This window comes from Conger conger, chromosome 5 (genome assembly GCF_963514075.1).
Source record: "Conger conger chromosome 5, fConCon1.1, whole genome shotgun sequence".
Taxonomy (NCBI): domain Eukaryota; kingdom Metazoa; phylum Chordata; class Actinopteri; order Anguilliformes; family Congridae; genus Conger; species Conger conger.
In genome coordinates, this window is record NC_083764.1 from 57,508,287 (window position 1) to 57,532,770 (window position 24,484).

The 24,484-nt window shown below is 41.0% G+C and overlaps 3 protein-coding genes across 7 annotated transcripts; all 3 read right to left on the reverse strand.

Annotated features, from left to right (window-relative positions):
• Nucleotides 1-450: 450 nt before the first annotated feature.
• On the reverse strand, nucleotides 451-6,688 carry LOC133129085 (quinone oxidoreductase-like). Of its 3 annotated transcripts, none has more exons than XM_061242910.1 (9): nucleotides 6,592-6,688; nucleotides 5,843-5,955; nucleotides 4,114-4,266; nucleotides 3,564-3,727; nucleotides 3,367-3,418; nucleotides 3,097-3,246; nucleotides 2,147-2,248; nucleotides 1,970-2,065; nucleotides 451-948 (listed from the first exon to the last, which is right to left on the reverse strand). In XM_061242910.1, exons 2-9 carry the CDS (start codon nucleotides 5,948-5,950, stop codon nucleotides 787-789), a joined length of 987 nt encoding a protein of 328 aa, XP_061098894.1. In that variant the 5' UTR covers nucleotides 5,951-5,955; nucleotides 6,592-6,688; the 3' UTR covers nucleotides 451-786. The 3 variants fall into 3 exon arrangements, with proteins under 3 accessions (XP_061098894.1, XP_061098893.1, XP_061098892.1); XM_061242909.1 differs by lacking the exon at nucleotides 6,592-6,688 and adding an exon at nucleotides 6,318-6,430; XM_061242908.1 differs by lacking the exon at nucleotides 6,592-6,688 and adding an exon at nucleotides 6,168-6,311.
• Nucleotides 6,689-8,558: 1,870 nt separating this feature from the next.
• LOC133128929 (quinone oxidoreductase-like) lies at nucleotides 8,559-12,116 on the reverse strand. The gene is made up of 7 exons (XM_061242736.1): nucleotides 12,067-12,116; nucleotides 10,585-10,707; nucleotides 9,889-9,940; nucleotides 9,626-9,775; nucleotides 9,184-9,285; nucleotides 8,986-9,093; nucleotides 8,559-8,720 (listed from the first exon to the last, which is right to left on the reverse strand). The coding sequence occupies exons 1-7, from the start codon at nucleotides 12,114-12,116 to the stop codon at nucleotides 8,559-8,561; spliced, it is 747 nt and encodes a 248-aa protein (XP_061098720.1).
• A 3,189-nt stretch (nucleotides 12,117-15,305) lies between these two features.
• LOC133128354 (zeta-crystallin-like) lies at nucleotides 15,306-24,385 on the reverse strand. Of its 3 annotated transcripts, none has more exons than XM_061241778.1 (9): nucleotides 23,704-24,385; nucleotides 22,501-22,613; nucleotides 21,463-21,615; nucleotides 20,920-21,083; nucleotides 20,758-20,809; nucleotides 20,488-20,637; nucleotides 19,600-19,701; nucleotides 19,423-19,518; nucleotides 15,306-15,791 (listed from the first exon to the last, which is right to left on the reverse strand). In XM_061241778.1, exons 2-9 carry the CDS (start codon nucleotides 22,606-22,608, stop codon nucleotides 15,630-15,632), a joined length of 987 nt encoding a protein of 328 aa, XP_061097762.1. In that variant the 5' UTR covers nucleotides 22,609-22,613; nucleotides 23,704-24,385; the 3' UTR covers nucleotides 15,306-15,629. The 3 variants fall into 3 exon arrangements, with proteins under 3 accessions (XP_061097762.1, XP_061097760.1, XP_061097761.1); XM_061241776.1 differs by lacking the exon at nucleotides 23,704-24,385 and adding an exon at nucleotides 22,975-23,407; XM_061241777.1 differs by lacking the exon at nucleotides 23,704-24,385 and adding an exon at nucleotides 22,826-22,965.
• Nucleotides 24,386-24,484: the final 99 nt, after the last annotated feature.

Consider the following 24,484-nt stretch of genomic DNA (forward strand, 5'->3'; position numbering starts at 1 on the left):
GTGTATGTTGCCGTTATACTTACCCAGAATTTAGGTGACTCATGATTTCAGCAGGTGCGCATTTACAAATTCTAGGCTTGCAGGTTTCATTCCGAATACGTGCAACGCCTGAACGCTCAGAACCCCATGCCGAGTAATCTAACCATCAAGAAAGTGAAGGTCAGAATCAAATTACTTTTTAATCTTGACTCGTTTTACAGTCGGCTCTACAGACACGCAGATCCAGCAGCTTCCACGGTGCGGGTCTAAAGACATCCCTAGTTGCTGGGGAAAATCACGTGGTACTGCTTTTGAAAAGGTGGATTTTAAGCAACACATGGCAGGACATCACCACAACCAAACGGAAAGGACCCTCGTGATGCAGGTATGGAAGTCGATGTGCTAAATATGGAGTTTAATGACTGAAAACGTAATGCCAGTTAATAGCTTACACAAAGACACAAACTGGAATAACAATTGAAGACTTTATTCAAGTATTAATCAGTGTCAATATATCAATATATTATCTTTACATGTTATATTATCTTGACATCTTAAATACATTGTTACAACTTATTAATCACCATTTATACATCATCTGTCATTTAGAAAATATATAATAAATGTTGTTAGAAGCTAGTGATATAGTGACCACTGACAACCCTCTACAAATTCCAACAGCATGCAACAGTAACAAGATCCCCATTCCGACAGTGTTTATCAGACTAAACGGAATGGCAATAATCTTCCTTAAATCACAACACAGGGATTTAACACTTCAATTTCTGAAACTGCCAGGAGCTGTGATCACATGGTCAGCACCATCTTCCCCGTGGCCCCAGAACTCTTGATGAGGTCTTCATGAGCCTGGGAGGCCTTGTCGAGGGTGTACTGAGGACCAACAACAGGCCTCAGCCAACCGGACTCAATTCCAGCGAGGAGAGCAGCCGCATTCTCCGCCCTCTCTTCCTGCTCAGAAAAAGACAAGGGCTTAATTCCAATCACTTATTTTACCCATCCTCTTCACCTCGGTCCTCCCATGACCCAGAAATTGGACAAGGCCTTGTCATGCACGTCTGATTATCCATCGGCTTGTTCTCAAGTCTTGTCAAGTCTGTCTGTCTTTGCATTATGGTATTATGGTGGGTTGAGGGGTGGGGGGGTGGGTACGGAGTGGCTTCATCTAAATGTTATGTATTTGCAATTGAAATGAAAAAATAATGATGGGGGGGGGGTGGTTGTGGGAAAAAAATAAATAATAATAATAGTAATTTCCAGTTCATTCAGCTGGAACAAGAATAATATGAACATGGCTGGAACAATGTACAACGTGCCAAGTTATACAATGCAGTCCATAAGTATTTGGACAGCGGGACAATTTATTTTCTTTTGGCTCTATACTATACTAAGCACATTTTTATTCAGTCCCCCACAGTTTAGTTTAATTGGGCAGTTGAATTCTCAGCTGTTTCTGGTATATTCAATTGCTTCCTTAATTCAGGTATAAGAAATCATTCAGTAACTAGTCTTAATTCTTGACGTTTGATGGCCTTTGGAGTTATTTGGAATTTAGTCATTGGGAGGACTATGTATATGTACAAAAAGGGATGTAATTCCAACGCAGATCACTCAATATGGATGTGACTACCATGTAATTAAAGGTTGCAATTTAACCTATATTCATCGTATCATTTCAAATCCAATGTGTTCTAGTTCAGAGCCAAAAGAGCAGAAACTGTGCAAACACTTACAGACTGCACTGTGCACATTGAGCCTTGAGTTTACTGTCCTCATATTTCATCCCTGAATCTCTTCTTCACATGCTCCGTTTGGGTGGAGCCAAGGAGGAAAGCACGCGAGGAAGAGATGCAAGTGAGTAAGGAGTGACAATAAGCAACTGGAATCAACCCAAGCGCTAGAAACTCTCCAAGTAGACAAGAGTAAATTTCACTAAAGGTCACAACTACAGCTAGTAGCAGGGCCAACTTACCTTTGTTTGACTGAAGAGGGCCACACCAATAATGCTGCTCTCGTTCCTCATGGTGTCTCGTGGGTCTATTTGGATCGGACCGCGACTGCCCACTATCTGCAGCAAAGTAGACCGAGCATGACGATGAAGCGTCAGAGCCTTGGTAAATTAATTCACATCAAAAAATGAAATACTCACCGTCACTCTGCCTCCTTGTGTAAGCATCTGTAGGTCCTTACTGAGATTCACATTGGCCAGCATCTCAACAATCACATTCAGTCCCTGTCCATTGGTAGCCTCCTAAACATAAATCCAGACAAACATAACAGAAATGATAAGTACCTCTTACAAAATTATTTTGGGATGTTCTGTATGAACTATATCATCATTCCCATTCATTTATTTTCTTGTCCCTAATTTAGCATTGCCAATTGCCCCTCCCCCGTCAGCACCAGAAACCTGCCATCAGCAACCTGTGCAAAAACTACTGCAAGTGCACTCTGATGCACTCACTCTGGTGTAAAAAAAAAACGGTCTCTGGCGCTAAATACAATCCGTCACCCAACTTGGGGCTGTATACACTCACTGAGGACTTTATTAGGAAGACCTGTACTCCAGTTTATAAATGCAAAAATTTAAATCAGCCAATCATGAGGCAGCAACTAGATGCAAATGCAGACTGGTCTGAATATCTCAGAAACTGATGTTCTCCTGGGATTTTCATGCACAACAGTTTGCAGATAATCATGCGGGAAAAAAAATAATAAATAAAATAAACATCCAGTGAGCAGCAGTTCTGCAGGCAAAAAAACACCTTGTTAATGAGAGAGGTCAGTGGAGGAGCTGGGCCAGACTGGTCAAAGCTGACAGTAACACAAACAACCACAAATTACAACAGTAGTATGCAGAAAAGCATCTCTGAACACATCAAACCTTTTAAGAGGAAAGGCTACAGCAGCAGATAAGTCCAAAAAATAAGTATAATAAATGCCTAATCTGGAATCTCCAATAGAACCATCCTGTCAATTTGTGAGTGCTTGGAGATCCACATACAACTCCGAAACCTGCTGCCCAAAAGCTGCTTCTTTTCACGTTAGACCACACCAAATCAGGTGAATTTTTAAAGGCTTTGTGTAGGATTACCCTACCATGATTTTCTTGATGTAGTCCTTCTCTCTGTGGTTGAAGACCTGGTGAGCTCCATTCTTCTTTGCCAGTGCTTCTCCCTCTGGAGTTCCTGCTGTTCCCAGTACCTTCATCTCAAAGGCCCTGGCAATCTGACATGCTGCAACTCCCACCTAAGGGAACCCATTCACACAGCCAGTGTCCATGATGATTCTGCTAGCACACCAGTCAACCGTCTGCAAATCGATGAATGTTTGCATCATGACTGTAGGCTATGCGTCAGCTTCTCTTACCCCTCCACTGGCTCCATGAACAAGAACAGTCTCTCCTGCTTTGCTGTGGGCTCTGAAATGTACCAAGGTAACACGCCATTGGTGCATAAGTGACTGCTGATTCAAATTCACTGTATTGAAGAAAATGGATGCTCTTTGTCCTTCAAAGGTGTTTGTCATATTACAAGATTTGGGGTGTAACAGCATTATTCTCTTACTTTTGGAAGAGAGCACGGTATGCAGTGAAGTATGGAATACCAATGGCAGCTCCTTGTTGATAATCTAAGGAATCAGACAGCTGGTAGACAGAGTCTTCGGACGCTACGGTGTATTCAGCATAGCCCCCAGTCACTGTGCCAGTAGTAAACACCCGGTCACCTGACTAATGAGAAAAGGTTCATTACATTTGTAAATATTTTTTCTATCCAGGATAGACAAGACAGAACCTTAGGAGCCACAGTCTACACAAAGGATCTTGCTTTTTTCCACCCAAGAACACGTGTCAGTAACTTAAGCACTTTCTCCTGTGATCTTAGAGGTATTTAATTGCCTTATTCACTGCTTGTCTTGTTTTCACCAGGCCATCACCATTCCACTAGTGTAATGTTTCACGTGTCGTAACGCTGAAAAACTGACAACTTAACATTTCAGAATGAAGTAGGCTACTCTCTTTACAATGTTTCATTCAAACAATACATATTATTTTCTAGCAAAACTCACTGTTTTAGAGCATGAAATGAAACCCAAATCCAAGAATGGACAGAGTACCTGGAAAGAGCTCACGCCGTCTCCAACAGCTTCCACAACCCCAGACACATCCGATCCAGGGGTGTATGGCAGGTTCGGTTTCCGACTGTATGTTCCAGAGCGGATATACGTTTCAACTGGATTTACACCGCAGGCTTGTACTCTAATTAATACCTGCAACAGGTTAAACATGTGGGATCACAGCTGATTTTTGCAACCACTGGAGACGTTTTAATAATTTTATTTTATTATGTCTGTTTTAATATGGTCAGTTTATTTTTGGAGGTTATGGATGTGACACCAATTCGTTATGGATGCGACACATCTGAACATTGTTTGACCATGTACTTCACAATCAAATTTTATTAGAACACATTTGTTGTCATCTGAAATGGTTCACAATATCAGTTTTTGACATTGAGAAAACCATCTGATATGGTTTTGAATGTTTTCAAGATGGCCGCCAGATAGCATCGATTTAAATGGTAATGGGACTGAAATACATTAAGCATTTTCCCGCTGTTAGCCTACATTTTTATCAGATTTCAAAATGGTCACAATCGACGTTTTGCGCCATAATAAGTTTAATCGGAAAGTATATAAGTTTCTTTTTTCATGCTCAGGTGCACATTACTGTTGAATTGCCCACATATTATAAAGAACAGTTCTCACAGTGCGAGCATACAGTAAATCCTCAAATTGCGTCCGGGGATTCTATTTGAAGCCGGGCCTCGGATAATAGCGGGGGGCGTGGTCGATTCCCCCAAATACAAGCCGGGGTAATATTGCCTACCAGTAGGGCTATCAGTCCATGAGCACTAGAAGACATTGTTTCGATTTAACTCCATGAAAAAAAAGAGCTCTTAACATTTTATATTGTTGGTTGGTTTAATACTGTTGCCAAAGAAAAGTGGTTGTCCTACACCATGGGTCTCCAACACGTTGCTCTCAAGCTAGCAGTCGCTTGCCGCCCCCTTCGGAGTAGCTTGCTAAAGGCTGAAGCAGTATACATTTAAACAATTGTTGCCGCGAGGCATTCCAGCCTAAAAAAGTAAATCAGGCAAAATTAAAAATTAACTCAGTACAGGCTACGCAATAAGGTGTCCATGTATTTACAGCACAGCGCACGTTCAATGAATGAATGAAAGCGGCTGCCTTGGCTCGCAGTAAACAGACGGGTGGAAATCCCGATACTCTTTCAACTACATAAAACTTAGCAGTGAACCATCAAATAACCCCCAGATTTCAGTGCCCATCAGTCCCAACATTTAGCAATAGAATCAGACAATCCAAAAGTAAATTAAATCCCAAACCAAAGCGAAAATCTTTTGATAGCCTACCGGTATGCTGCTCCAAACGAAACGCATGTCTCACAATAAAACGCACTTTAGGAAAAAAGATCCTTAACTTGCCGTTATCTACACTAATTTGTTATTGTTCATGAAGGCGTGTCTGGCAAGTTGTTATTTTATGAAGGCGCATCTGTCTTTCAATGGTTTAGCTACTCAAGTTGCGTTTCTGAACGGTTACAGGAAGTGTTGAACAGTGTTGACCCACTTTAAGTGTAGCCTTTTACTTCATTTCTAAGAAAAATTCTATAACAGAAGCCTAAAAAGAAATAAAGGCCCGCCTCGAATACAAGCATGCCCCAAATAAAGGCCTGTGCTTTGTGTAGCCTAAGTAAATAAAAGACCCCGGCCACAATTTGAGGATTTACGGTATAACGTTAGAAATTGATCATATTGTTTACCTGTTTCTGACCTGGGGTTGGAACTGGAATATTCTCGTGCAATTTTAAAACAGAGGGTCCTCCAAACTCGGACACTCTGATGGCTCGCATTAACTTTGACGTGCTCATTATAGCTACAAAATAAAAACAGAAACAGAACACGTACTTAGTAAAAGCATTGTTTGTAACGTTAGCTGTGCAAACTTTACGTGATCAAAGTAATATGCAAATGCTTATTTTATAGTAACGCTAACTGTATGGCATCTGGTAAAATAACTGCTGATCAGCTTGGACTTCGGTCAAGCTGCAGAAACAAGCCATGCTTCCGTGCTATAAAGTAACTTACCTTGCCTAGCCGAAGCTAGTTACCTCGCTCGCTAATTACTACTGTAGCGCTGCCCTAAAGTTGTAAAATACAGCTGCAAAGTTAACTCGCTATATAACTTTATCAATTGCAAACCACGTTTGAGAGAATACTAAACTCTTGACAACTTACCAGGTTACCTTGCACGCGAACAGTATTTATGCAATACGTACTGGACTGGAAACCGTTAAAGCCTGGCAATGCTTTTGTACCACTTGGGCCACCATACAAACAAATACTCTGGGTGACTAAAGCAATAATGGTTGCTCTAATTTTAAACTAATTATTCAATTGCACGTACTCACACACGAATGTGAAAGCAGTCAGATAATTATTTAAATGCACTCTTTCACTACAAGGTTGAATTCCACAAGCTAGACTACCCACATAATAAAACCATACCCACCGTTTCATCTTTTTTTGTATATTATTGTTATGATCATTTTAGAGCTCTCTGAATAAACCTGTCAGGTGAAGGCCAACTCGGATGCAACATAGCAACATGTTGATAAAGAATACGTTCCAGTCTCTGACAGTCGTAAACACAGTCATACGCCTCACAGGAGAAGGTAGGCGACTATGACAGATATGGGATGAGATGGGATGGGGGGGCTCCGTGCTAAGACAATATTATTTTCTGCCTACCGAAGAAAGTCGTTTTAGTAACTTAAGCTTGTAGCCAATGAGCGAAAGTTGTAGTATTAAATTCCCGTGCTCGCTTGATTGCCTTGTTTTCACTTGGTCATCAATATTCTGCCAGCATTATGTTTCACGCGCAGAAATCAACCTTGCGATGCTAGCCAGAAAGGTCTGAAATGCAGACTACAGGTGAGGAAACTGAAGTCGCTCCTTTATAAGGGGTGTACGACAGCCAGGTTTAGTTTCTGAACGAAGGCTCGGGATTCACTCCATATGCATGAGTTCAGTCTAATGAATTCCTGGAACAGATTAGCAAGCAAGCAAGCAAAACTTTATTTGTACGGTATACATTTAATATTGCAACACAGCGTGCTGTAGTGTACTCGGAGAGAAAAACTGAAAAAATTAAAAAGACAAGTTACAATGAAAATAAAATTGCATATATTTAAAATACATTGCCCTTTTTTCTAGCCTTGGATTAGACCCCTACTTTTTCTCGCGTGGCGTGGCCCTGGGTGACGTTTGTCTAGTTACCGATAAATGTGAAGATTCCTTTCTTGTTTTGAACCAGTTAGGACACCATGCAAACAAACGGCGACGTTTTGATCTAACAAACGTTATTCGTCGAGCTAAATAAACGTCAGCCACCTGTTTGAACAGCCCCATTTTCTGTCCTGTCGGGCGCTGCAGATTTACAAGACTGCCTCACACCTGACTCCCAGGTAGGGTGGAGTGTGGAAACCAGCAATTAGTGATACAAAACCGCGGGATGCCACTTCAGATAAGTAAACGTGTCTCGGCAGTGACAAAAATATCCTAGACCAGAATTTTCTGGAGGTGGTGTTGACACTTCAGCTATTTCCATTATAACCTATAAACTTTAGTGAAAATGTACCATAATCTATTTTAAAGTATAGTTAATATTTAATTATTTTTTTTGCAAATCATATTTCACGATCATAATAATTTGCTTATAACCTTTCATTTTGGGGTGAACATAATCCTATGTACATGATGGAGATGGTGAAGACCAACAGTGCCCTGTAGGTCTTGTTTGCGACAAAGACCCATCATTTATTTATTGGTATAATATGTATAAAAATGACAAACAACAGAAGATCCCCCTTTAGTAAATAAAGATAGGGGTGACATTGGCTTAGGTGGTAAGTGCAGTTGTCTGGCTTGCCGGTTCAATCCCGCCCTGAGTGTGTCGAAAGAGCAAGATACCTAACCCCTAAATGCTCCTGACAAGCTGATTGATGCCTTGCATGGCAGGCAATCACCGCTGAGTGTATGTGTGTGAATGGGTGAATGAGAAGCACCAATTGGACAGCGCTTTGGATAAAGGCGCTATATAAATGCCAATCATTTACCATTTAATTTAATACAAAAATGAATTAAAATTCACAATTACCATTTGTTCTCATTGTATAATCTTAAAAGTTGTAATTAAACACAAATCCACAATTCTTCTTACAATAACAAAATGTATACATTTTTAATTCTGTGTGAAAGTGTACGACTTGCGACACTTGTTTGCAATTAATTGAATCACCCCGCTGTGTCTCGACCTTTCATTTTAACTTTCATTTAATTTTTTTTGCGTGCTGATATCTATTATCTTGTTACTCACCATTTATTAATCATCTGTTGTTTTAAAGAAAGTTAAAGAAATGCTGTTAGAAGCAGTGTGCTAGTTAACACTGCAGTATCTGAATCTGCCAGGAGCTGGGATCAAATGGTCAGCACCATCTTCCCTGTTGCCCCAGAGCTCTTGATGATGTCTTCATGAGCTTGGGAGGCCTTGTCCAGGGTGTACTGAGGACCAACAACAGGCTTCAGCCAACCGGACTCCATTCCAGCGAGGAGAGCCGCCGCACACTCTGCCCTCTCTTCCTAATCAGAAAAAGACACAAGGGCTTAATTCCAATCACTTATTTTATCCATCTTCTTCTCCTCGGCCCTCCCATGACCCAGAAATGGATTGAGGTCTGCCATCTTTAAGGGCATTCCGTTCCATTAAACAGAGTAGCGAAGAGATTGAAATCCACTGGTGTTGTGCTAGCGGCAGTGGCTTGTAGATTATATACAGTGAGCTCCAGGATCATTGTCACCCTTGATAAATATGCACAGAAAATACTGCGCAATACAGTTATTTGACATAAGCTTTATTTTCCAACATGTGTAAAGTAGTGGAGTAAATGATGCTGCTTTCTTTCATGGAGGTCTCCATAGGGTTGATTTTGATGGGACTGCGGCTGCCCACTACCTGTAACAAAGGCATAATAGTGGACCAAGGATGAGGAGGATGCAGCGGAGCCATGGCAAAGAAATTCATATCAAGGAATGAAATGCTCACCGCCACTCTGCCTCCATATGTAAGCATCTGTAGGTCCTTACTGAGATTCGCATTGGCCAGCATCTCAACGATCACATTCAGTCCCTGTCCATTGGTAGCATCCTAAATGTAAATCCAGAGAAACATTACAGAAGTGGTAAGTACCTCTCACAAAACTATTTTGGGTTGTTCTGTATGAACTACTGTATGATGATCGCCATTGCTTTATTTTCTTGTCCCTAGTCTAGCATTGCCAATTACCCCTCCCCCGTTATCACCTGAGACCTGCCATCAGCAACGTGTGCAAAAACTACTGCAAGGCTTGGGTGCTAAATACAATCTTCAAAAAAAAAGTTGCCCAACTTGGGGCTGTTATATATATTATATATAATTGCCATCCTAATCTCCAATCTCCAACACTGTCCCAACAGTGGCTTCTTTTTGCATGCAGGGATTACCCTACCATGATTTTCTTGACGTAGTCCTTCTCTCTATGGTTGAAGACCAGGTGAGCTCCATTCTTCTTTGCCAATGCTTGTCCCTCAGGGGTTCCTGCTGTCCCCAGTACCTTCATCCCAAAGGCCCTGGCAATCTGACATGTTGCACCTCCTACCTAAGGGAACCCATTCACACAGCCAGTGTCCATGATGATTCTGCTAGCACACCAGTCTTCCAACCTATGAATGTTTGCATTAAGACTGTAAGCTATGCATCAGGTTCTCTTACCCCTCCACTAGCTCCATGAACAAGAACAGTCTCTCCTGCTTTGCTGTGTGCTCTGAAATGTACCAAGATAATACAGCACCCATCAGCCATTTAAATCATGGATTTCACATGCACTTTCAGCAAGCGTCACACAGTCGCTCCTTGACAGTGTAGGCCTGCTGACTCTTTGTACGGACGAAGATGGTTGCTGAGCCATTCCATGACAAATCCAGGAGGCATCACACCACCTCTTTTGTTGTTGGTAGATAACTGAAATCTTTTACCTTCACATTCCCTTTAGTCTTTCCGGTAGAGCCATTTAAAATGATTTGGGTGTTGTAATGAAAAATTCGATTTTCACATGTCCTTAACTTTGTAAGGAGAACACCTAAACCTTTGAAAATCTTGAGGTAATTTTGTAAATAGAATTCATATCAGAAAACTTTTTTTCACTGGGGACCCTTTTGTTTGGGGGGGTGGGGGTGATATCTCTAAAAGTATACACATTGGCTCATACTGGCAAAACTAAATGGAGTGAAGCTAAAATGTTGTCGTATGAAGCTAGAATGTCATATCTCATCATTGTCAACCAACATATAAAAAGAGAACAATCCAAGTGGTGCTGGAGTTGGCATGGAATACTCTTTTTTCTTCAAAGGCGTTTCAGGCTTCTGTCCTAATACTAGTGCTGTGGTGTAACTGTATTTTTTTACTTACCTGTGGAAGAGAGCATGGTATGCAGTGAAGTATGGACTACCAATTGCAGCTCCTTGCTTATAATCCAAGGAATCAGACAGCTGGTAGACAGAGTCTTCAACCCTCCGTCCCACTTCGAGTGATCTAAAAACCACACCAGTAACACATTCAAATTCCCAGTCCGTTAATGTAGCTCCTTCAGATTTAGGTCACAACCAGAACGATCCCAACTCTCTGAATGTTCTGGAAAACCAGGAATGGAAGTAGCTTGAATATTCTTAAATGGTATGGATACTTGGACTGATAAAACCACCCTGGATTTTCAAAGGTGACTTTTGATTTTTTCATGGCCTGCTGGGATTCATTTTTCACATACAATACAATGGATTAGTATGAATTTTGGAAGACCTTGATGTGGTGTTCAGGTGCTTAGAGAATGACTTTTGAATGAGAAAAATACTCTTGGAGTACCAGCTGATCTCACTAACACTAAAGTGCCAATAAAAAACTGCATTTTAGTCTATTTGACATTCCCAGGGATTTGATGGGTGGAAGTGATTTTCTCATTCATTCATGAGACACATTATTAATTAATGTTTCAAGCATATTTTGTCCTGTATTTAATTAGATTTAGTGAGCTATTCAAGTTAGTCATTACACTAACAGGAATGAAAAATAATTATATATGTTCCCTTGATGTTAAATTTGAGAAAATACTTAAACAACTAGTATAAAAATCACAACCTAATTTATTACCTTTGCTCACATGTCTTAAGGTTTTAACACTGTAACCTTTTACTGCATACATTTTTTAAGAAGCTAACCATTGGTAAATCTTCCCCTCATCAGACTGCTTGGATGCTTCAAATAGCTTCTGTCAAAATGCCTTTTGGTCATGGTGTTTTAAATAAGACCATTCACACTTGTTTCACCACCTGAACTATTAAATAGCAACTGACACTGTCTAATTAATATTGGTATGATACATTCCCTATTAAATGTTTTTAGGTTTCCTCTGAGTGGTCGGATAATGTGAAATCAATGTGAATTTGCATTTACAGATAAAAAATGTAACCCAAGCTGTTATAGAAATAAATTAGTTGAAATCCATTATTCAGTCTAAACTAAAAAGCTGATCAGAGAAGGAATGTGTAGTATACTCTCCAGTTTCTTTGCACAGCAGACTCCAGAGCAGACTTTACAACACACCCTTAGCAGTGTAATTTACATGTGTACATTGTTGAAACTAAATCACTAGAAAAGAATTATGCCTCCATTAACATTCCACAATGATAAAACAAGATGCAAGCTTGAGTAAGCAGCTTTTTGTACAAAAGACACTGAATAGAAAGGAGTGTACCTCTCCGATGCCTAAGATGTTCCATTTCACCATCTGGAAACAAACACTGCTTTATGAATGACTTTTTACGGCTAAAGGGAAAACCAAGTTTTGCTTTGTTAAATGCAGCAAAGTACGAAATAACCAACAAATTCCTGTCTTACAGTTCCTGACCATGCTTACACTGCTGGAAACCAAAAACCTGCACTTGCATATTGGGGAGTGTATTTCTTGTTTCAAAGTTTCAACAAAAGGTAAACCCCTGTGACATACCAGTCCAGCTCGCCGGAGATGACGTCTTATCCTAGTGTTATTAAAGTATCTGCGAGGCTGTTATAGGCTGATAAAAAACTGGTAGAGAAAAACAGTGAAACAAACATGAGATGCATTCATCACAGAAAACCAAACGTTCAAACGTTTTCCTTATACCACATTTTAGTCCATGATTTGAACAGGAAGGCTACTCTCAATAGGCATCATTCTTAGTTAGGCCAAACAGTACCTCTTGGATTTCTCACTGTGCTGGTAGACAATTATGACATATAATATTCCTGAAAACCTGAGCTTCATACTTCATATTACATACTTTAAAGGTCAATAGCCCTAAATCTTTGTACAAATGCATGTAGAAATGTATGTAGAATTATTTTCAGACCCAATATCTCTAGAACGACGAATCCAATGGGGCTAATGTTCTGGAGGTTGATTTTTGGTAACTTTTTCAGAATGACCCCAAATTGAATATTCCATTTGTTATATCGCAGCTAATGCTATTAGCAATATTTTTGTCCGAACACAATAAGAAATGTATATAAAATGACACAAAAAATTACGAACTCTCATCACTAATATCCTTTCCCCCAAGGCAGTACTTGAGCAGTATGTGTAATGCTAATATTTCAAATGGAGAATTAAATATTGGATCTGCTACTTATAGGTGTTAGTACGGGGTTTCTACGGGGAGCAACTCGAACACATCCATTATAGGCAACAGCTACTACGTCTAAGCATCATTTACATTTACATTTTAGTCAGGCTTTTAATCCAAAGCGACTTACAAGTGCATAGGTTCTACCATAAGTCAGAGCATCACATCCAGAAACTAGCAAAATACACAGGAAATGCTGTTCTAAACATAGTTGTCATCAGAAGTGCATATTTTCCTTTTTTTGGGGGGGGGTTAGACAAGGATAGGGATATCAGAAAGGAGGGGCAGGGGAAATCAGGAGGGAGGACTAAGGTAGAGTTTGAAAAGGTGGGTTTTGAGTCTGCGTCGAAATAGGGGGAGGGATTCTGCTGTTCTGACAGTGGTAGGCAAGTCATTCCACCACTGAGGAACCAGAACGGAAAACAGGCGTGAACGTGCAGCTCGACCGCCAGGTGCACGTAGAGAGGGAACCGTAAGGCGACCAGAGCTGGCAGACCGGAGTGGTCTAGCTGGGGAGTAGGGAGTGATCAGGGATTGTATGTAAGGTGGGGCAGTCCCCTGAGCAGCCTGAAATGCCAACACTAGGGCCTTGAAACGGATGCGTGCGGCAATGGGAAGCCAGTGGAGGCCAATGAGAAGCGGGGTGACATGAGCCGACCTGGGCTGACTGGTGATCAGGCGGGCTGCAGCATTCTGGACCAGCTGGAGGGGCTTGATGGCACACGCTGGGAGACCGGCTAGGAGGGAGTTGCAGTAATCCAGGCATGAAATGACGAGCGCCTGGACTAGGAGCTGGGTGGCTTTCTCAGTCAGGAGATGACGGATACGACGTATATTATACAGAAAGAACCTGCAGGTTCTGGCAGTGGAGGATACTTGTGGAGCCAGGGTGAGGCAGTTATCAAGAGTCACCCCAAGATTCTTTGCCGTACGGGAGGAGGAAACTACAAAGTCCTCAACAGTCAATGAGAGGTCAATTGACGGAGAGGACTTAGCAGGGATGTAGAGAAGCTCAGTTTTGGCAAGGTTGAGCTTCAGGTGATGGGAAGTCATCCACGCAGAGATATCAGCCAAGCAGGCAGAGATCCGTGTGGTGATTTGGGTGTCGGGGGGGAAGGAAATGAAGAGTTGGGTGTCATCAGCGTAGGAATGATAAGAAAAGCCGTGGGAACAGATAACAGAACCAAGAGACATGGTGTATAGCGAGAAGAGGAGAGGCCCAAGAACCGAGCCCTGCGGGAATCTCATGGCTGACTGTATCGAAGGCGGCTGACAGGTCGAGGAAGATGAGGACAGAGGAGAGGGATTTTGCTTTAGCAGAGTGGAGTGCCTCAGTGACCGCGAGCAGGGCGGTTTCAGTGGAGTGGCCACTCTTGAAGCCAGACTGGTTGGGGTCATGGAGATTGTTCTGGAGAAGCTAAGTGGACAGTTGGGAGCAGACCGCCCGTTCCATCATGCTAGACTATTCAGTTGTCTATTTCATTCAAACCCATTAAGCATAACAGATAAACTAAAACTGCAGCCTGTTACACAACTTATGTAGACGATGAAGCCATTGATCACCTCATGTGAGAATGTGATCGGCTACTGCTTTTAGATTTTTTATTAGTAATATAATTCACCGTTTTCTAACGAGAGTAAACGTTTTTAAGCAACAGTAATAAATAAACTGCTGCATGATAAATACGTTTGTGCCGTCAGAAAATATTTCACTATGCTGTTCAACATCAACGCGAATCTAAAAACAAATAGTGAATAGAAAATAGGACTGCAATAATATAATACGAACCTGAGAACTGCAGAATTTTAATGAAATACAATCTATACTCGCATATTAAGACAGAGCTTAAAAGACATTTACCTAGATTAGCTACAGAAAAATAAAACCAATATCACAGCATCGTGCATCTTACGCATTTTAATCGGTTCAAACAGCTATTCATTTTCTCTGAACAAGCCACGAAAGGGCAAGCGACACAGATGCGGGCTACTGGTATTTGGCTAGCAAGCCAAATATAAGTTAGGTATGTTGCCGTTATACTTACCCAGAATTTAGGTGACTCATGATTTCAGCAGGTGCGCATTTAGATTAAATTCTTGGCTTGCAGGTTTCATTCCGAATACGTGCAACGCCTGAACGCTCAGAACCCCATGCCGAGTAATCTAACCATCAAGAAAGTGAAGGTCAGAATCAAATTACTTTTTAATCTTGACTCGTTTTACAGTCGGCTCTACAGACACACAGATCCAGCAGCTTCCACGGTGCGGGTCTAAAGACATCCCTAGTTGCTGGGGAAAATCACGTGGTACTGCTTTTGAAAAGGTGGATTTTAAGCAACACATGGCAGGACATCACCACAACCAGACGGAAAGGACCCTCGTGATGCAGGTATGGAAGTCGATGTGCTAAATATGGAGTTTAATGACTGAAAACGTAATGCCAGTTAATAGCTTACACAAAGACACAAACTGGAATAACAATTGAAGACTTTATTTAAGTATTAATCAGTGTTAATATATCAATGTATTATCTTTACATGTTATATTATCTTGACATCTTAAATACATTGTTACCACTTATCACCATACATCATCTGTCATTTAGAAAATATATAAATGTTGTTAGAAGCTAGTGATCTAGTGACCACTGACAACCGTCAAAAAATTCCAACAGCATGCAACAGTAACAAGATCCCCATTCCGACAGTGTTCATCAGACTAACGGAATGGCAATAATCTTCCTTAAATCACAACACAGGGATTTAACACTTCAATATCTGAAACTGCCAGGAGCTGTGATCACATGGTCAGCACCATCTTCCCCGTGGCCCCAGAACTCTTGATGAGGTCTTCATGAGCCTGGGAGGCCTTGTCGAGGGTGTACTGAGGACCAACAACAGGCCTCAGCCAACCGGACTCAATTCCAGCGAGGAGAGCAGCCGCATTCTCCGCCCTCTCTTCCTGCTCAGAAAAAGACAAGGGCTTAATTCCAATCACTTATTTTATCCATCCTCTTCACCTCGGTCCTCCCATGACCCGGAAATTGGACAAGGCCTGCCATCTTTAAAGACATGCTGAAACGGAAGTTAGAGCAGCACTAGCTTCCATATGACATGTACACAAGTGAAATGGATCTGTTGGGGGGAGTTTCTGAAGGGTGGTGACAAATTGACGGACTTCAAATGAGGAGGGGCACATCAAATGAGGATGTATGCTTATGTGAAAAGGATTTTGTTTGGAGGGGGAACGGAAAATTGACAGACATCTGATGGACACACACACACACACACACACTTTGTACACAATGACGCAAAATCTCATAAAATCTTGTTTTCCAGGAATATATACTTTAATATGTGTTTGTATGGTTATAAAGAAGTGACCAAATTAAGGAAAATGTCAGTTCTGATTTCAACTTGTCTTTAAGGACATTACATTGTGTTAAATGCTCCTTGGAGGAGACTTCAGCTTGGATACTGCGGATAATTAAAGGGATAATTTTGAAGGAATCACGTTAGCTTTTGTACGTTTGTTCAACAGCCGTTAGATAAAGTTGTTTTGCCCAGCTGTATGATAAAGATCTTTTGCTTAAGGGTTCATTCAGCTAATCCCATCAACCAACACACACACACACACACACACACACACACACACACACACACACACACACACACACACACACACACACACACACACACACACACACACACACACACCAGAAAACCTTCACCAAAATCTTAATCTCTTCCCCATCTTGCTTCCCCATCTCATACCTCCTACATCAGAGCATAAACAACCCCTTTATGCTAATCTTTATGCAATCCATTTGTTTATACGTTTATCTACATGTCCGTCTGTCTGTCTGTCCATCCATCTGCTGGGATTTATATTATCTTGTCATGCACGTCTGTTTATCCATCTGCTTGTTCTCAAGTCTTGTCAAGTCTGTCTGTCTTTGCATTATGGTATCATGATGGGTTGAGGGGTGGGGGGGTGGGTACGGAGTGGCTTTATCTAAATGTTATGTATTTGCAATTGAAATAAAAAAATAATTATGGGGGGGGGGGGTGGTTGTGGGAAAAAAAATCAAAATAATAATAATTTCCAGTTCATTCAGCTGGAACAAGAATAATATGAACATGGCTGGAACAATGTACGACGTGCCAAGTTATACAGTGCAGTCCATAATTATTTGGACAGCGGGACAATTTCTTTTCTTTTGGCTCTACACTGTACTAAGCACATTTTTATTCGCAGTCCCCCACAGTTTATTTTAATTGGGCAGTTGAATTCTCAGCTGTTTCTGGTATATTCAATTGCTTCCTTAATTCAGGTATAAGAAATCATTCAGTAACAAGTCTTTATTCTTGACGTTTCATGGCCTTTCGAGTTATTTGGAATTTAGTTATTGGGAGGACTATGTATATGTACAAAAAGGGATGTAATTCCTACGCAGATCATTCAATATGGATTCCCCCCCTCCTGCTAATAGATTCTCTTTTAGACCGGTTAGTGACTATGAAGTTCTCATGGCACTCTCCCATCTGGATATTAAAAAGTCTAAGGGTGAGGATGACATAGCCCCATATCTTTTGCGTCTCAGTGCTCACCTGGTCGCCTCCCCGCTTGCTCACATTTTTAACCTAACTTTTATCTCCGGTGAAATCCCTACGGTCTGGAAGTCCGCACAGGTTGTGCCCCTGTTTAAAGGGGGTGACACCAGTGACCTAAACAATTATCGTCCCATCTCTAGACTGTGCTGCCTAGCTAAGGTTTTAGAAACCCTGGCAATTGAACAGCTGCGGGCTTTTTTAGACGCATACAATATCCTACACTCACACCAATCAGGATTCAGACCCGGTCATAGCACTGTTACTGCCACTTCCCTCGTCATTAATGATATTGTGAATGGTCTTGATAATCGCCAACATTGTGCTGCCCTCTTTGTCGACCTGTCTAAGGCCTTCGGCACTGTTGATCATGGTATTTTGTTAAGTATGTTAGCTTCCATTGGCCTGGATGACCTTTCTCTTAGTTGGTTCTCTAACTACTTGTCTGGGAGAAAGCAGTCAGTTGTTGCTGGCAATCTTAGATCCAGCTCTTTATCTGTTGTTAAGGGTGTCCCACAAGGGTCCATTACTGGTCCAATTTTATTCACTCTTTATATAAATAATATTCTTTTCCCTTCTGTACACACTAATGTCCATTATTATGCGGACGATACAATAATTTATTGCTTTGGTCCCACCCCAGCTCAGGCAGCTGCAAGCCTGCAGTCAGCCTTCGACACTTTCCAACGATCTCTGCATGATCTCAAATTAGTCTTAAACTCAAACAAAACTAAATGGATGTTTTTCTCTCGATCGTCAATTGTTAACAATAGCCTTTCTCTCCACTCTCTGCAGGGAGAACTAATTGATTGTGTCGACTCATTTAAATATCTGGGTATTTGGCTGGATACCAAGCTCTCTTTTCGCACACATATTGAACATCTTATAAAGAAGCTGAGGGTTAAAATTGGCTTTCTTTACAGGAATAAATCCTGTTTTTCTCTTCAAACCAGGAAATCCATTGTTCAGTCCCAAATTATGTCTGTTTTTGATTATGGTGATATTGTGTATATGCATGCTTCTCCAGCCATTTTGAAGCTGCTTGATGCTGTGTATCATAGTGCTCTGCGCTTTGTAACGGGTGATGGTTTTCTTACTCACCGATGTGTTTTGTACGAAAAATTGGGTTGGTCGTCCCTAACTGCACGAAGAGAGCTACATTCGCTTCTATTCATCTATAAAGCTCTAATTGGTAAACTCCCATCATATTTATCCTCGCTCCTCATTCACAACTCTATGAGTTGCCGAACACGCTCGCAGTCACACATCAGATTGCTCATTCCACGCGTGAGGACAGAATATGGAAAGTCTGCTTTTTCTCACTATGCTCCGGACAAGTGGAATAGGCTCCAGGACACTCTAAAATTGGATCGTTTTGTTTCTCTAGACTCTTTTAGAGTGTTCCTCGTGGGTACCATGATTGAGAACTGCTCGTGTTTTACCTGATTTTTAGTGTCTTATCACTTATCTGTTTTTTTATAACTTATTTTTTGTCTGCTCTTATCTTGTCTGTTGCAACCTGTATCTTTTATATATGTTTTTTGTAAACAGGGCACCCTTGAAAATGAGAGCTTGCTCTCAAGGGACTTCCCTGTATAAATAAAGGTCAAATAAAAAAAAAATGGATGTGACTACCGTGAAATTAAAGGTTACGGTTTGCAATTTAACCTACATTCATCGTTTCATTTCAAATCCAATGTGTTCTAGTTCAGAGCCAAAAGAGCAGAAACTGTGCAAACACTTGCAGACTGCACTGTGCACATTGCTTTGAGTTTACTGTCCTCATATTTCATCATTGAATCTCTTCTTCACCTGCTCCGTTTGGGTGGAGCCAAGGAGGAAAGCACGCGAGGAAGAGATGCAAGTGAGTAAGGAGTGACAATAAGCAACTGGAATCAACCCAAGCGCTACAAACTCTTCAAGTAGACAAGAGTAAATTTCACTAAAGGTCACAACTACAGCTAGTAGCAGGACCAACTTACCTTTGTTTGACTGAAGAGGATCACACCAATAATGCTGCTCTCGTTCCTCATGGCGTCTTGTGGGTCTATTTGGATCGGACCGCGACTGCCCACTATCTGCAGCAAAGTAGACCGAGCATGACGATGAAGCGTCAGAGCCTTGGTAAATTAATTCACATCAAAAAATTAAATACTCACGGTCACTCTGCCTCCTTGTGTAAGCATCTGTATGTCCTTACTGAGATTCACACTGGCCAGCATCTCAACAATCACATTCAGTCCCTGTCCATTGGTAGCCTCCTAAACATAAATCCAGACAAACATTACAGAAATGATAAGTACCTCTTACAAAATTATTTTGGGATGTTCTGTATGAACTATATCATCATTCCCATTCATTTATTTTCTTGTCCCTAATTTAGCATTGCCAATTGCCCCTCCCCCGTCAGCACCAGGAAGTGCACTCTGATGCACTCACTCTGGTGTAAAAAAAACTGTCTCTGGTGCTAAATACAATCTTTTAAAAAATGTCACCCAACTTGGACTCACTGAGGACTTTATTAGGAAGACCTGTACTCCAGTTTATAAATGCAAATATTTAAATCAGCCAATCATGTGGCAGCAATGAAATGCAAATGCAGGCTGGTGTGAATAACTCAGAAATTGATGTTCTCCTGGGATTTTCATGCACAACAGTTTGCAGATGATCATGCGAAAAACAAAAAACATCCAGTGAGCAGCAGTTCTGCAAGCAAAAAAACACCTTGTTAATGAGAGAGGTCAGTGGAGGAGCTGGGCCAGACTGGTCAAAGCTGACAGTAACACAAACAACCACAAATTACAACAGTAGTATGCAGAAAAGCATCTCTGAACACATCAAACCTTTTAAGAAGAAAGGCTACAGCAGCAGATATAAGTATAATAAATGCCTAATCTGGAATCTCCAATGGAACCATCCTGTCAATTTGTGAGTGCTTGGAGATCCACATACAACTCCGAAACCTGCTGCCCAAAAGCTGCTTCTTTTCACGTTAGACCACACCAAATCAGGTGAATTTTTAAAGGCTTTGTGTAGGATTACCCTACCATGATTTTCTTGACGTAGTCCTTCTCTCTATGGTTGAAGACCTGGTGAGCTCCATTCTTCTTTGCCAGTGCTTCTCCCTCTGGAGTTCCTGCCGTTCCCAGTACCTTCATCTCAAAGGCCCTGGCAATCTGACATGCTGCAACTCCCACCTAAGGGAACCCATTCACACAGCCAGTGTCCATGATGATTCTGCTCGTACACCAGTCAACCGTCTGCAAATCGATGAATGTTTGCATCATGACTGTAGGCTATGCGTCAGCTTCTCTTACCCCTCCACTGGCTCCATGAACAAGAACAGTCTCTCCTGCTTTGCTGTGGGCTCTGAAATATACCAAGGTAACACGCCATTGGTGCATAAGTGACTGCTGATTCAAATTCACTGTATTAAAGAAAATGGATGCTCATGGGGTGTAACAGCATTTTTCTCTTACTTTTGGAAGAGAGCACGGTATGCAGTGAAGTATGGAATACCAATGGCTGCTCCTTGTTGATAATCTAAGGAATCAGACAGCGGGTAGACAGAGTCTTCGGACGCTACGGTGTATTCAGCATAGCCCCCAGTCACTGTGCCAAGAGTAAACACCCGGTCACCTGACTAATGGAAAAAGGTTCATTACATTTGTAAATATTTTTTCTATCCAGGATAGACAAGACAGAACCTGAGGAGCCACAGTCTACACAAAGGATCTTGCTTTTTTCCACCCAAGAACACGCGTCAGTAACTTAAGCACTTTCTCCTGTGATCTTAGAGGTATTTAATTGCCTTATTCACTGCTTGTCTTGTTTTCACCAGGCCATCACCATTCCACTAGTGTAATGTTTCACGTGTCGTAACGCTGAAAAAGTTAACATTTCAGAATGAAGTAGGCTACTCTCTTTACAATGTTTCATTCAAACAATACATATTATTTTCTAGCAAAACTCACTGTTTTAGAGCATGAAATGAAACCCAAATCCAAGAATGGACAGAGTACCTGGAAAGAGCTCACGCCGTCTCCAACAGCTTCCACAACCCCAGACACATCCGATCCAGGGGTGTATGGCAGGTTCGGTTTCAGATGGAATGTTCCAGAGCGGATATACGTTTCAAGTGGATTTACACCACAGGCTTGTACTCTAATTAATACCTGCAACAGGTTAAACATGTGGGATCACAGCTGATTTTTGCAACGACTGGAGACATTTTAATAATTTCATTTTATTATGTCTGTTTTAATATGGTCAGTTTATTTTTGGAGGAGAGGTAAATATAAAAAAGAAAGCGATTTTTTTAAAGATATATTATATAGGCATATGGGAAATTCCAGCGTTATGGATGTGACTTTTGGACAATGACAAACAAAATTCCTCTCTTTTACATGATAAAAAATGTTAATGCATGTTATCATAGCACCCACTTGGCTGAGGGGAAAGGGGAATTTTTTATTTACTTATTATTTATTTTTTTAAAATATTGTTAAGCCATAAAAAAGTCTAATGCAGCAAGTTTGATATCCTCCTTAATATAGGCTTTGCTGAACATAAAAATTGCAATTTTGAAAATATTTATATCTTCGTCTTGATTTTTCTAGGAGATACCAGCGTTATGGATGTGACACCAATTGGTTATGGATGCGACACATCTGAACATTGTCTGACGATGTACTTCACAATCTAATTTTATTAGAACACATTTGTTGTCATCTGAAATGGTTCTGAATATCAGTTTTTGACATTGAGAAAACCATCTGATATGGTTTTGAATGTTTTCAAGATGGCCGCCAGATAGCATTGATTTAAATGGTAATGGGACTAAAATACATTTTTAAGCATTTTCCCGCTGTTAGCCTACATTTTTATCAGATTTCAAAATGGTCACAATCGACGTTTTGTGCCATAATAAGTTTAATTGGAAAGTATATACGTTTCTTTTTTCATGCTCAGGTGCACATTACTGTTGAATTGCCCACATATTATAAAGACAGTTTTCACAGTGCGAACATATAACGTTAGAAATGGATCATATTGTTTACCTGTTTCTGACCTGGGGTTGGAACTGGAATATTCTCGTGCAATTTTAAAACAGAGGGTCCTCCAAACTCGGACACTCTGATGGCTCGCATTAACTTTGACGTGCTCATTATAGCTACAAAATAAAAACAGAAACAGAACACGTACTTGGTAATAGCATTGTTTGTAACGTTAGCTGTGCAAACTTTACGTGATCAAAGTAATATGCAAATGCTTATTTTATAGTAACGCTAACTGTATGGCATCTGGTAAAATAACTGCTGATCAGTTTGGACTTCGGTCAAGCTGCAAAAACAAGCCATGCTTCCGTGCTAGAAAGTAACTTACCTTGCCTAGCCTAAGCTAGCTACCGCGCTCGCTAATTACTACTGTAGCGCTGCCCTAAAGTTGTAAAATACAGCTGCAAAGTTAACTCGCTTTATAACTTTATCAATTGCAAACCATGTAGAGAGAATACTAAACTCTTGACAACTTACCAGGTGACCTTGCACGCGAACAGTATTTATGTAATACGTCCTGGACTGGAAACCGTTAAAGCCTGGCAATGCTTTTGTACCACTTGGGCTACCATACAAACAAACTCTGGGTGACTAGAGCAATAATGGTTGCTCTAATTTTAAACTAACTATTCAATAGCACGTACTCACACAAAGCAGTCAGATAATTATTTTAATGCACTCTTTCACTACGGGGGGGGGCGAAAGTAGCCCATGAGCGAAAGTTGTAGTATTAAATTCCCGTCCTCGCTTGATTGCCTTGTTTTCACTTGGTCATCAATATTCTGCCAGCATTATGTTTCACGCGCAGAAATCAACCTTGCGATGCTAGCCAGAAAGGTCTGAAATGCAGGCTACAGGTGAGGAAACTGAAGTCGCTCCTTTATAAGGGGTGTACGACAGCCAGGTTTAGTTTCTGAACGAAGGCTTGGGACTCACTCCATATGCATGAGTTCAGTCTCATGTCATGAATTCCTGGAACAGATGAGCAAGCAAGCAAGCAAAACTTTATTTGTACGGCATACATTTAATATTGCAACACAGCGTGCTGTAGTGTACTCGGAGAGAAAAACTGAAAAAATTAAAGACAAGTTGCAATGAAAATAAAATTGCATCTATTTAAAATACATTGCCCTTTTTTTCTATCCTTGGTTTGGACCCCTACTTTTTCTCGAGTGGTGTGGCCCTGGGTGACGTTTGTCTAGTTACCGATAAATGTGAAGATTCCTTTCTTGTTTTGAACCAGTTAGGACACCATGCAAACAAACGGCGACGTCCCAAACTGCTATTCATCTAACAAACGTTATTCGTCGAGCTAAATAAACGTCAGCCACCTGTTTGAACAGCCCCATTTTCTGTCCTGTCGAGCGCTGCAGATTTACGAGACTGCCTCACACCTGACTCCCAGGTAGGGTGGAGTGTGGAAACCAGCAATTAGTGATACAAAACCGCGGGATGCCACTTCAGATAAGTAAACGTGTCTCGGCAGTGACAAAAATATCCTAGACCAGAATTTTCTGGAGGTGGTGTTGACACTTCAGCTATTTCCATTATAACCTATACACTTTAGTGAAAATGTACCATAATCCATTTTAAAGTATAGTTAATCTTTAATAATAGTTTTTTTGCAAATCATATTTCACGATCATAATAATTTGCTTATAACCTTTCATTTTGGGGTGAACATAATCCTATGTACATGATGGAGATGGTGAAGACCAACAGTGCCCTGTAGGTCTTGTTTGCGACAAAGACCCATCATTTATTTATTGGTATAATATGTATAAAAATGACAAACAACAGAAGATCCCCCTTTAGTAAATAAAGATAGGGGTGACATTGGCTTAGGTGGTAAGTGCAGTTGTCTGGCTTGCCGGTTCAATCCCGCCCTGAGTGTGTCGAAATGTCCCTGAGCAAGATACCTAACCCCTAAATGCTCCTGACGAGCTGATTGATGCCTTGCATGGCAGCCAATCACTGCTGAGTGTAT

What these genes read in the sequence shown, in the direction of transcription:
- LOC133128929 (XM_061242736.1), bottom strand. Translation starts at nt 12,116, where the DNA reads ATGCAAGTGCAGGTTTTTGGTTTCCAGCAGTGTAAGCATGGTCAGGAA. An exon ending in TTCATGGAGCTAGTGGAGGG is followed by an intron (nt 9,776 to 9,888) that starts GTAAGAGAACCT and finishes GGGTTCCCTTAG; the next exon opens with GTAGGAGGTGCAACATGTCA. An exon ending in ACTACGTCAAGAAAATCATG is followed by an intron (nt 9,286 to 9,625) that starts GTAGGGTAATCC and finishes ATTTACATTTAG; the next exon opens with GATGCTACCAATGGACAGGG.
- LOC133129085 (XM_061242910.1), bottom strand. Translation starts at nt 5,950, where the DNA reads ATGAGCACGTCAAAGTTAATGCGAGCCATCAGAGTGTCCGAGTTTGGA. An exon ending in ACGGCGTGAGCTCTTTCCAG is followed by an intron (nt 3,728 to 4,113) that starts GTACTCTGTCCA and finishes TTTTCTCATTAG; the next exon opens with TCAGGTGACCGGGTGTTTAC. An exon ending in TACCGTGCTCTCTTCCAAAA is followed by an intron (nt 3,419 to 3,563) that starts GTAAGAGAATAA and finishes GGTACATTTCAG; the next exon opens with AGCCCACAGCAAAGCAGGAG.
- LOC133128354 (XM_061241778.1), bottom strand. Translation starts at nt 22,608, where the DNA reads ATGAGCACGTCAAAGTTAATGCGAGCCATCAGAGTGTCCGAGTTTGGA. An exon ending in CAACCCCAGGTCAGAAACAG is followed by an intron (nt 21,616 to 22,500) that starts GTAAACAATATG and finishes AACCTGTTGCAG; the next exon opens with GTATTAATTAGAGTACAAGC. An exon ending in ACGGCGTGAGCTCTTTCCAG is followed by an intron (nt 21,084 to 21,462) that starts GTACTCTGTCCA and finishes TTTTTCCATTAG; the next exon opens with TCAGGTGACCGGGTGTTTAC.